Raw genomic sequence first — 12,800 nt, forward strand, 5'->3', positions numbered from 1 at the left:
TGTCATTGTTTTTAGAAATTAGTTTTAAATTGGTCTTGGTTTCTTATCTGTAACTTTTATTGTAATTTATTTGCAACAGTGATGTTGTTGAATGCAACAGTGATGTTGTTGAGAATGTTTGCCTCTTTCTTATGTAATATTTGACAATTTGGCCAATTTGGTATTAAAAAGGTCTTAACCCCCTGGGGGTCCCAACCCCCAGTTTGGGGACCACTGCTTTATGCCACGATGGGGTCACACACCTCGAGGAGAAGGATGGTGCGATGGCCGCACCATTCAACAAAGGATGGTGCGGCACCAGCAAAGACACCTCCTTGCTGATCCAGTACCATCAGCCTCCTGATCCAGGCCTCACACGTCCTACGTAACTGTGGCAGGAAATTAATGTGGTTCCAGAATCGGGCTTCGCAATCAATACAGTGGCATCATAGTCAGCGAAGACGAAAAAAAGATGAACCACTGAAAAACTCATCACAGCACAAAGAAGCTAGGTCATTTTCGACACTGATGGACTGCCAGAAGAAAGAACAAGTGTGTGTGTGTGTGTGTGTGCGTGTGCGTGTGCGTGTGCGTGTGCGTGTGCGTGTGCGTGTGCGTGTGTGTGTGTGTGTGTGTGTGTGTGTGTGTGTGTGTGTGTGTGTTTGCCTGTTGTAAGGTTGTGGTCATCTCAAAATAGGGCAACAGAGCTGTTCATTAAGAAATCAATGTGCGAGTACAGTAGTAGTTGGGCTTTATTATGAAGCAAGTATTTAAGGAAATCGTTTAAGGAAGTGAAGGAGGTGCTCATTTACCTCTCAACAGATAGAGATTGACACTTGAGATTATCTGTACAAGATCACACATACATTAAAATATGAATACCCACTATGCTGTGTTCCTTGTCCTTTTTTTGGGTAAGTATCATTTGCCTGTCGGTGCATCTGTCTGTCTGTCTGTCTGTCTGTCTGTCTGTCTGTCTGTCTGTCTGTCTGTCTGTCTATCTATCTATGTATCTATCTATCTATCTATCTATCTATCTATCTATCTATCTATCTATCTATCTATCTATCTATCTATCTATCTATCTATCTATCTATCTATCTATCTATCTATCTATCTATCTATCTATCTATCTTCCTGTCTGTCTCTTTATCTGTGAAAAGCGATTGTATATTTGTCCTTCTGTTATTTTCACAGTGGAAAACATATTGCATTGTGAAGTCAATGCAATGATAATTTGATTTAGAGCTTAGTTTTCTGTTTTATAGACAAATGAACCATTGGCAAACCAAGCAACTTCCTTAAGATTATATGTTCATTGAGGTTTGTGAAGATGTTTAAAAGTAGGGTACAGTAAGTGATATTTTTTGGTTAAAACAAAAAGTTTTTTGTTAAAAGGTTAAAGCACTATATTCTGATAGTAATCATTGTTATAGAGTGTTTGTTCAATAACAGGAGTCTCACTGTCTCTCCAGCTCTTTAATAAACAGAAAATACATGTTCAGGTAGGTAACAAAAGGGCAGCCAATCAGAAGAGAGTACCCATTTATCAGCTTCAATTTTATAGTGTTCCAGATCCAATTTTGTCTGCTCATTTCTTTGTGTCATCACTTCCAATTTCCATAGTTTAATCTGTATCCTGTCTGAATTCTCTATCCTGATTGGATAAAAGTGGTAACCCGACCTGAAAATGTATTTTCTGAAGAGCTGGAGAGACATGGAGACTCAATGTGTACTATCAGAATATAGAGATATTTAACACTTATTGTAACCAAAGAAAATCACTTACCCTACCTTTAAATATTTCCACCAATGTTTTTTCACATCTGGGTCTGTAATCCATTATTGTGACAACATACATGCATAAATGTGCATGTACTGTATATGCATAAATAAATGTGCATGCATATGCATATTATCAGATTAGTATCACTCCATGTACAGTATTTGCTATTGTACCCCTAAAACCTCACTCTATGGGAAGTTTCACCACAGTGATTATGCAAAATAAGTCAATAAGTGACACTTTTGTTTTAAAGCATTCCAAAGCACAGAGTCAGACTGAACCATCTGCTGTTTCCATGCTAGTCATAGCATTAGTCTCAGACAACCTGCATTCACACTGCTGAAGCCACAGTGTAAGTTCATGTTGCAAGATGTAGACAGTTACCCTTTTGTTGAAATACTCCAACTTCTCCACTTGAAAGGGATCCGTTAGGTGTAGAATCAGTGCAGCAGTAATTAACTTTGACAAACATGCACATGCACATCTGGAAAAAAAGAATTCTACAATTCCATTTGACTAATGCATTGTTATATCTGTGTTAATGATGTAGTGCTGGCATTGTGAAAGTGTGTTTGTGAGTTATTTGTGGGCCTTAATCATTGTATATCAAAATGCTATTCTCTTACAGTAGCCAGCAATGAAAGTATTCCCTTTTTCTGTACTGACACCGATTGTCTTAATTAAACAGAATCTTTACATTTTAAGATGAAGTACACAAAAATATACAATACACATTTAAATTATTAGTTTGTTTTGTATTTTTTCAGTACATAAGATAAATGATTGAAAATGATTTCTAATAATACATTGTTAATTTTTCCGTTAGCACTGTGTGAGGTCATCATCTCTGTGAATGCAGGTAAGGATACATCTTTAGAGTCCTGATTATATGTTTGTATACTGGTGCAAGATAAAACCTTTCTTTTTTCTTTTTTTTTTTACAAATAAGCAAATAAATAAGAATACATGGGGTGCCTGGTGGTGCAGCCAGCTTATGCACTGACCACATGTGCCTTGGGAGGTTGAATCCGACTCCCGTTTTATCACACATTTCATCCTTCTCTCTCTGTCTAAATAAAGCATAAAATGCCAAACAATGGATGCTATGTCACACATCACAATGCCTGAGTGGGTAAGCAGTTCATTCTGCATCACCGGGGTCTTGAAAAAATCCGTTGGAACCAATGGCATGTCGTGATCATGTTTACCTACCTGATGAAATGGATGTGGCTTCACATTAAGATTAACACAACCAACAGGGTTGCTTTAAGCTGCACTAAGGATTTGACAACTTCATGAGAGTAACAGAAAGTGCATCACATTTGGTACAAAGTAACTATTGAGCTATGGAAACCCCTATGGACAACCTGTGCATTATACTAAATGCACCTGAATTCATAATTCCTGCCAGCTTGAAGCATCTGAACCTTCTGCTCACTTGTGCATGAATTTTGGAGAATGTTTGGTGAAAATGTTAGCTTGTACGACTGTTAACTATAAAGATCTGAAGAGACCTGTTACTGAAAAAAGAAACACTCTATAGCTATGATTATTATCAGAATATAGAGCTTTAGCTCTCAATAACCTTTTAGTTTGAACCAGAAAATATTACTTACAGCACCTTTCATTTGCATTGTGGATATTGTGTTTATGATTCTATACTGAGTTAGGTGATATTTATAGTAATAGTCTATTTGAATATTAATTTGAACTATTTGTTCTCTCTTACGATCTAATTAGATTCAACTTCAGAATCAGATTCAGAATCAGAAGAAATAAAAGAAGAAGAAGGAGGAGAAGAAGAAGAAGAAGAAGGAGGAGAAGAAGGAGGAGAAGAAGAAGAAGAAGAAGAAGAAGAAGAAGAAGAAGAAGGTAAGTAAATAGCATAATGATGATTATCACAACATGAGGATGATGAAGAGGATGAAGATGGTGCTAATAATAATAATGTCAAAGCACTATGTAAGAGTCAGTCAGTCAAAATGTGTGGTTTGATATATGAAAGCCACTAAAACAGATTTTTAACATGTTGGATCTTTCAAGGAAACTGAGACTTTGGACAATCGTTTACTACTGCTTTGAGCTTTAATTGGCGATCGAACAGACTATATTTCAGACTATATGTGCCTATATAGTCGCTTCTTATGGGCTTGTTTTCATAGACCTGGTTGTTTATTCCTCTCGTAAATTCTGGCAACCGCAACAGCACAAGGGATTTAACATGGAAACCATACACCTGACGTTTGCTTTATAAGCTCTAGCCTTTGATTGCCTTTCAATAAAACCACATTTGATATACATAGGTATCACATGTTACTGATTAGAGAGAATTTTATATTTTTGTAATCAGTTCATTATTTCCTGCGTAATTGATGAATAAAACTGTATGCTTTATGTCAACAAAACCAGTTGCTGTTTCTGGAACATTCTCTCCCATCTCCACATCCTACACAGAGTCCTCTACATTATCTGAAGTTACTACTGCTCCCTTATCAGGTATGATTGGAGTTTCCAATTATGTTATGATCAAACTTGGGCAATGTCCGTTGTTCGGTTGGTTCATTGCTTTCTGCTTTTTGATTTTTCTGTATGAAGATGTGTATGCTGTAATTGTTCCAACAGCATATTTAAAAAAAATGCTGGCTGGATTGCCATTGCATTGCCATGCACCTCATGCTTACCTTCCTGTGAATGTGCACATATGCGCGTGTGCGTTCCTACCTGCTTCCCTAACCTCACAGCAGTATATTTATAAAACTGCTGTTGCAGGGTGCTGATCATAATATCAATCTAGTAACTATAGTTATTCACTTCCTCAAAACCAGTTGCTGTTTCTGGAACATTCTCTCCCATCTCCACATCCTACACAGAGTCCTCTACATTATCTGAAGTTACTACTGCTCCCTTATCAGGTATGATTGGAGTTTCCAATTATGTTATGATCAAACTTGGGCAATGTCCGTTGTTCGGTTGGTTCATTGCTTTCTGCTTTTTGATTTTTCTGTATGAAGATGTGTATGCTGTAATTGTTCCAACAGCATATTTTAAAAAAATGCTGGCTGGATTGCCATTGCATTGCCATGCACCTCATGCTTACCTTCCTGTGAATGTGCACTTGCGCGTGTGCGTTCCTACCTGCTTCCCTAACCTCACAGCAGTATATTTATAAAACTGCTGTTGCAGGGTGCTGATCATAATATCAATCTAGTAACTATAGTTATTCACTTCCTCAAAACCAGTTGCTGTTTCTGGAACATTCTCTCCCATCTCCACATCCTACACAGAGTCCTCTACATTATCTGAAGTTACTACTGCTCCCTCATCAGGTATGATTGGAGTTTCCAATTATGTTATGATCAAACTTGGGCAATGTCCGTTGTTCGGTTGGTTCATTGCTTTCTGCTTTTTCATTTTTCTGTATAAAGATGTGTATGCTGTAATTGTTCCAACAACATATTTAAAAAAAATGCTGGCTGGTTTGCCATTGCATTGCCATGCACCTCATGCTTACCTTGCTGTGAGTGTGCACATGTGCGTATGCGTTCCTGCTTCCCTAACCTCACAGCAGTATATTTATAAAACTGCTGTTGCAGGGTGCTGATCATAATATCAATCTAGGGTTGTAGTCGAGACCACCTAAAGCGAGTCCAAGTCAGTACCAAGTCCGAGGGGGGGCGAGTCCGAGTCAAGACCGAGTCCGAGAGGCCAGGGAGGGGGTCGAGTCCGAGTCAAGACCGAGACCGACGGGAGGCGAGACCGAGTCGAGGCCGAGACCGACCGGAGGCGAGACCGAGTCGAGACCGAGACCAGAATATTATTATTATTATTATTATTTTTTAGAAAATGTTCAAATCAGCCTCATGGTGGCGCTATGACAGGCCACAGGAAACTTTGCACACTCCCTAGAGGCCAAGGAAAAACCCTTGCCCTGCATTTTTCACATCTGCCTGTTAGAGCGCCACCAGGAGGCTGACTTTTGTAATACAAATTTGTTGCTATTACTCCTTCAGATTCTATCCAAAAATCACGCAAATCAGTACACAGTATCTCTATAGTCATGTGATCAAGACGGATGTGTCCGATATATTTCATATTGCATCCTAATTTGCTAACATTAGCTTCCAAAGTTTGCAGGATAGATCAGTTTGGAACAAAATGCCTCAAATCATGAACGCAGCATGCGATTTCCGTGAAATTTTCCACACACATTCCCACTAGAGAGGAAGAAATGCCGCCCTTTTCACATTGGCCTGTTATAGTGCCACCAGGAAGCAACAATAACCTACCTGACCTGGCGGAGACCTGTGCTCCGAGGAGCACTTTTTCTAGTTTTGTTTTGTTTTTATTTTTACATTTAAAACATTCTTTGCATCTTTTAATGAATGGCAGAGCAATTAGCTATTTAGTTATTTTTACTGAATTAATTACATCTCAATGGTAAACCTAGACCAAACAACAATGACCAAATTGACCAATGAGCCATTATCATCATTACACATTAATGTTCCTTACAGACAGAACAATGAAAACTACTCCCCTTTAATGACAAGGAGCCATCATTACATAGCACATCAATATGTGCTACTTTAATGACTGAATTACATGTGAATGGTAAAGTTATTGACCAACCAAGTCTCACACCCCAGCAATGAATCAATGTTTCAAACACTGGTGAGACATTAGATTTAAACGCACTGTCATTCAATATGCGTTTGCATCTTCAGTTTTAAAATATGTAAACGTCATAATAACAGGCTACAGTAGTTATATATATATTTTTTTTAAAAGCAGATCTACAAGCTCACAATGCGTCCCATGACGCATTGTGACCAGGCCTGGAATTTCATCATTTTAGGCCAGGGGCAAGGCCACTTGGCCTTTTGTCATTTTCTAGGGCACAAAGGCCAAATGCCAGGGCATTTTTTTTAAAGTCCACGGACATAATGAATTTAATTTGAAGGTTAAGGATGATTTTATTTTAATATAGTACAAGAATAGTATAACTATCTGTGTAATATAACCCATATTGGCAAATGACCAATATTTGTACTAAGTTATATTGGTCTCAATATTTGTCACATTCAGCCCTGGACTTCACTGACTGAAGTAGGGGTCATATGAATCACATTAGATTCACAGATTTTATGTATTTTCCCCACAAATTATTTTCATTCAAATTAAATGTGATTGAACTTGCACTAACAATGACTTTAGTTGATTTTGCACTATTTAAAATATAATATTTCTTAATTATTAATAATTGAAGCTTGTAGATTGGCTATTTTCACCAGTTTTTAAATAATAATAAAAAAAGGAACATACAAGGTTTCCACCCAACAGCGACGGTTCTGTATCAGTACATGAGTCAGTTTTAGCATATTTCATTCTAATTGGCTACGATGACTGCCTATGAATTTCATGGCCTGGGTAGGTAAACCTGGCCTGGCGGAGATATGCCCTGTTGCGCACAGCAGAACAACAGGTGAAGGCAATGAACTTAAACAAGGACTGTACTGCACAGCAAAAATTGCTCAAACTATGTAAAACTGTCACATAGCTGAAATAAACTTTCCATTTAGATCATTGTTGACAAACAAACAGAACATGGATGTTGTTTGCAAAAGGATTATTTATTTCTTGTCCATTTGTTTGTGAGGTGAGATCACAGCTTCTCTCTACTTTTGTGTGATATTGATAGCCTATAACTTTGAATTTGTTTGCAGTTCATTTCTATTGCTTACTGGATATTAAGACTCTAATAATTTTGGGATTTCGCTGTATTTTGTCAAATGTATTAATCTATATTTTTCTGTTGATCAAGCCTCGGGTTTTGTGATTAGATGCGCACACGCGCTGTCAGCCACTGGCAATCAATAATGTGCGCAAGGAAACCTTACTGAAAGCCGTCTCTAATCATCTTTAGAGAATCTCGTTTATTAAAACAACCACAGGCTACACAGTGAACACACAATAAATAAATAAATAAACACCTGGAAAGCTTGCGCTGTTAGTGGAAATAATTTAAAAACGAGATAAAGTGCTCCTCGGGGCACAGGTCTCCGCCAGGTCAGGTAGGTTATTGTGGCCTCCTGGTGGCGCTATAATAGGCCAATGTGAAAAGGGTGCCATTTCTTCTTAGGCCTTGCACGACAATCGGACACTGCATTCATGATTTGAGGCATTTTGTTAAAAACATTTGTTTTGCTAAATTAGACCTGCTGGTGGCGCTATAACAGGCCAATGTTAAAAGGGTGGCATTTGTTCCTCAACATAGTGTGAATGTGCGTGCAAAGTTTGACCGCAATCGGACGGTGCGTTCATGATTTGCGGAATTGTGTTCAAAACAAGCCAATAATGCAAACTTTTGATGTCAATCTTAGCCAATCAGGATGGAATGTGAAAAATCAAACACATCCGTCTTGATCACATGACTATAGAGATCATGTGTACCGATTTGCGTGAAATTTGGATAAAATTGGAAGTAGTAGTATAAAATTATGTGTTTTACATAAGTCGGCCTCCTGGTGGCGCTATAAAAGGCAGATGTGAAAAATGCAGGGCAAAGGTTTTTCCTTGACCTCTAGGAAGTGTGCATACAAAGTTTTACACAGATCGTTGCAGTTCTAGGTAAAAACATGAATCGGCATGTTATAGCGCCACCATGAGGCTGATTTGAAAAATTTCAAATGGCGTTTCTTCCTCTGCCTAGTGGGAATGTGCGTGCAAAATTTCACAGAAATTGCATGCTGTGTTCATGATTTGAGGCATTTTGTTCAAAACGGAGCACTCCTGCAAACTTTGGAAGACATTTTTAGCCAATCAGGATGGAATATGAAAAATCTGAAAGACACGTTTTGTTTAATGGAGATAGAGATATTGTGTACCGATTTGCAGGATTTTTGGACAAAATCTGTAGGAGTACTGTAAAAAAATATGTTTTGCACACCTCCACCTCCTGGTGGCGCTATAAAAAGCCCATGAGAAAAACTTGGGGCAGAGGTTCTGAATTGGCATCCAGGGAGTGTGTGTGGACAGTTTCGCTGCGATCAAGCCAACGGTGCCGGAGATAAGCTGGTGACAGACGGACGGACGGACGGACGGACGGACGGACGGACGGACGGACGGACGGACGGACGGACACACGGACGGACGGACGGACAGGGGGAAAAACATACTCTCTCGCCATGCCTTTCGGCCTGGCGGAGACAATAATATAAACTAGAGGGACATGGCAGAGTGCGTTCTGCTGCTGCTGCTGCGCTGTAAACCACGAGATGATGCGCTCCAAGACAGCTGTCCATAAGCGCCAGACAGCTCTCTTAGAATGTTAATGTGAATAGGCTCCTCATAATATGGGTATAATAAAATTTCATTGCATTGTAGTGACTTGGTCTTGGACTCGAGTGGACTCGGTGGGGGCAGAGTCCCGAGTCCCTTAGTCCGAGTCCGAGTCAAGACCGAGTCAAATTATGGGCGAGACCGAGACAAGACCGAGTCAAATTATGGGCGAGACCGAGACAAGACCGAGTAAATCAAAAAGCGGTCTCGAGACCGGTCTCGAGACCGAGACCGGTCTCGAGTACTACAACCCTAAACTATAGTTATTCACTTCCTCAAAACCAGACTTTTTATCATTTGTTTCTCAACCTAGGTACCATACTGATTGTGGGTGTGGGGCTGGTTGCCATTGTCACTTTATTAGGAATGGTAGCATTGATCTTTTTCAGGAAAAAGATTAAGAACTCTCCAGGTAAAACACACACACACACACACACACACACACACACACACACACACACACACACACACACACACACTTCACAAAAGGATTAAAAATACATCTTATTGGCTGTACATTTTTGGCCTTGAAGTTGGATTTCTTTTTTTTTTCCAGCGCCAACAGACCAACATTCCAACAGACCTGCGGATACAGACTTTGCTGCTGTGAATGTGAGTTTGGGGAAGGTCTCAGCTTGTATCTTTGTTTGTGTAGCAAATACATTTAAATTAAGCTAAAGTATGTAAAGTTAAAGGGATATTTCACTTTAAAAAAAAAATTTGGTCATTTTATCGTCTACTCAGGCTTTTGTGAGCCCCCCAGACCGTTTTTAAGTTGCTTGATTCATTATTTAGATATTTGATATTCATTTTATCAGACACGCCCCCTTCCTATACAAACCCATTATAACTTCAAACTCCATTTTTAACCTGTTAGATTCATCAAAAACACCCGTCCTTGGTTCTGGTGACTCACCCTGCCCTCCTAATATGCGAGGGGGCCGTGTTTTTTCGACAACTTTTTTCATTTATTTTAAAAAAAAAATTGGAAAATGAAAAAAAATTAAATACAATATTATTTGATGAATCTAACAGGTTAAAAATTGAGTTTGAAGTTATAATGGGTTTGTATAGGAAGGGGGCGTGTCTGATAAAATGATTATCAAATATCTAAATACTAAACCAAGCAACTTAAAAACGGTCTGGGGGGCTGACAAAAGCCCGAGTAGACGATAAAATGACCCAAAGTTTTTTTGAAAGTGAAATATCCCTTTAAACTAGACTATCACTATTAAGCAAAGTTAATACTAAAGGAAAATGGTAAGCCATAACAAAATTAATTTCATGTTATATTTCGCCAAACTACGGTCCATGCTCTCAAAACAATTAACACAGCCATTGAAACTATAATTTTGCTAAAAAGCCCAATTCCACAGCAAAATGGTGCACCTTTTCAGGTTACGTCTTTAAAAAACACATTTGATGTCTAATCTACATACGTCATCTATTGATTAGTGGTTTGGACGTTCGAGAGCTGTGGAGATCTCTGACTGCCTAAGCATCCACCAGTACACCTCTACGGTCCCCTACCTAGGCCAGTGGTTCTCAAACCTTTTCATGTCAAGGACCCCCAAAGTGATATGTATTTGGCCGCTGACCCCCATCAGAAAAGAGCTTGTGCCAGGGACCCCAGAAGAGAAGATTTGTGTTAAAAAAAAAAATCAAAATGTTTAAAAAAAACCCACCTACAAGCTCACAGTGCATCACAAAAAATATTTAATATGGTTAAAATGATTGTTATGCTATATTAACACATTTTGCTGGAGACCCCCTGGAACCCCCCAAAGGACCCCTTGGGAGTCCCCGGACCCCACTTTGAGAACCACTGCCATAGAAAATGTACATTGAATTTTGCAAAATATCAAGGGTTCAGATTGCTGTGTCGTTTTAAAAGCCTGGACCTTTGTTTGGAGAAATGTACTATAATTTAATTTACGTAAACTTAAGCTAAATTAAACTATTTCCTCTGCTCCAAGGCTGCCTATGAGGAGATCAGAGAAGAGGACAGACATTCAAATGTTCCTCCTGTGAAGGTGTTTACCATCTACTCTCGTGCCTCAATCACCAACATGGTTAACAGCCGTCCTGGACACATGGATGTAAGCACTTTTAGCCTGTTTATCTGGGTGAGAAACATTTGTAGGCTACTGTGTTACGACATTGATTGACTCTTATTTTGCCCCACTCCTAGGCGGAAAATGGATTACACAACATCAACTCTGAAGTGGGTTTTCTGAGCGAGAGAAATGTCTTCACAGATCCTTCTGCAGTGTCAGTCAGCACAGGTGCAGTTGGTTATGCTGGTGAAGGTTTCTACTCGTTGGCACAGCTTCCATCTGGCACTGGAGGTGGCTTTAATACAAGCCCCTTCAGTCCCTCTGTAACCAGAGTTGTCAGCTGAATTCGAAGATACTTGTCAAGGGTTTTCAACAGAAGGCTGCTGCAATTATAAATTGAGCTTTTACACATTTGGCTGTTGAGTAGAGCTTCAGTTAGACGGAATTTGAATCCAAACAATATATAGACCCCAGGACCCCAGGCCCTCAGGCCCTAAGAATCAGTTAACCAGTTAAAAAGCCTATCAATGTAACCTACGTTCACACTTTTGGGCATGAGTACATGATGCAAATGCTAAAACCAGACTTCACACCCACATATTTCACAGAAACGCTGAGGAAATGCGTCTGTTTCCTTCTGGTCTGCTTCTGTGTGACTTTGTGTGCTATTTTTCGAGAATGCCAGTTCCCTTTATTCTTGCTAAAACCAGATAATATCAGGGGAGAGTAAAACAAAATGACCTATCCTTTGTATTGAATTACATCAGGGTGGAGAGCAACTGTGGTTCGGCAAGAGATATAAATGAGAGAAATTATGTAGTTATAAAAAGGGCGCCTATGAAGGCAATCAGGCAGGTGCTCGGGCACAGATTGGCTCCTATGTGTGCACGTGCCTACATATGAAGTCAAAAAGCATTAAGAAGTGGGGAGTGTTAATGAAGGGTACGTACAGCAATGCCCACACATTCAACCTCATTCCTGAATTCAACGTGTGTAGCTATCAGAACCATAAACCAACATGTGGCAGTGGGAAAGTACTGTATTTTGCTGATGTGGGTTCTGCTAATAATTTTCTATATCACCCATTTCAAGCAGGAGACTCTCTTTACCTACCCCCATGAAAAGAATATATATAACTAGTCAGTTATGGGGATGTAAAAACCAAAACGATATAAAAATCGATTAAAGTATTTTTTTAAAAGTTTATAGCTCTATTACGACAGTAATAGAGTAGAGAATTTGTTCAGCAACAGGGATGTCCCCGATTTCCATGACCAATTCTGTCTAATCAGGAGAGAGAACTCCACAAACATCATTTATCGTCTTTTATCATTTAATTCTTCTGCAATTGTGTTGTTTTGTTTCATCACTTGCACTTATTTTCCCAATACGTATGTGTTCATTCATTACCCAACAAAGAAGTATTGACAGCGACATGTTGTCATCATTTGTTACTTGTACTGTGTGCCATGGTCTGGTACAATCCAGCTACTATACTGTTATTTCACCTTTTGAAATGAGTTACAGGTGAATCTACATAGGAGACATACTTTGCCAATAGGGAAATATATGTTGTTATTTTTCCATGTCTCTCTCTCTCTCTCACACACACACATGAGGAAAAGCCAAACTAGAGCCAC

At 39.1% G+C, this 12,800-nt stretch overlaps 1 protein-coding gene across 1 annotated transcript; it reads left to right on the top strand.

Moving 5' to 3' along the window:
* The first annotated feature begins 5,007 nt into the window (after nucleotides 1-5,007).
* On the top strand, nucleotides 5,008-12,299 carry LOC308096814 (uncharacterized protein). The gene is made up of 5 exons (XM_080444280.1): nucleotides 5,008-5,091; nucleotides 9,417-9,515; nucleotides 9,660-9,715; nucleotides 11,080-11,202; nucleotides 11,295-12,299. The coding sequence occupies exons 2-5, from the start codon at nucleotides 9,470-9,472 to the stop codon at nucleotides 11,502-11,504; spliced, it is 435 nt and encodes a 144-aa protein (XP_080300406.1). The 5' UTR covers nucleotides 5,008-5,091; nucleotides 9,417-9,469; the 3' UTR covers nucleotides 11,505-12,299.
* Nucleotides 12,300-12,800: the final 501 nt, after the last annotated feature.

Source organism: Gymnoscopelus braueri (assembly GCF_963280865.1).
Source record: "Gymnoscopelus braueri genome assembly, chromosome: 12".
Lineage (NCBI taxonomy): Eukaryota > Metazoa > Chordata > Actinopteri > Myctophiformes > Myctophidae > Gymnoscopelus > Gymnoscopelus braueri.

What these genes read in the sequence shown, in the direction of transcription:
- LOC308096814 (XM_080444280.1), top strand. Translation starts at nt 9,470, where the DNA reads ATGGTAGCATTGATCTTTTTCAGGAAAAAGATTAAGAACTCTCCAG. An exon ending in AAAGATTAAGAACTCTCCAG is followed by an intron (nt 9,516 to 9,659) that starts GTAAAACACACA and finishes TTTTTTTTCCAG; the next exon opens with CGCCAACAGACCAACATTCC. An exon ending in CAGACTTTGCTGCTGTGAAT is followed by an intron (nt 9,716 to 11,079) that starts GTGAGTTTGGGG and finishes CTCTGCTCCAAG; the next exon opens with GCTGCCTATGAGGAGATCAG.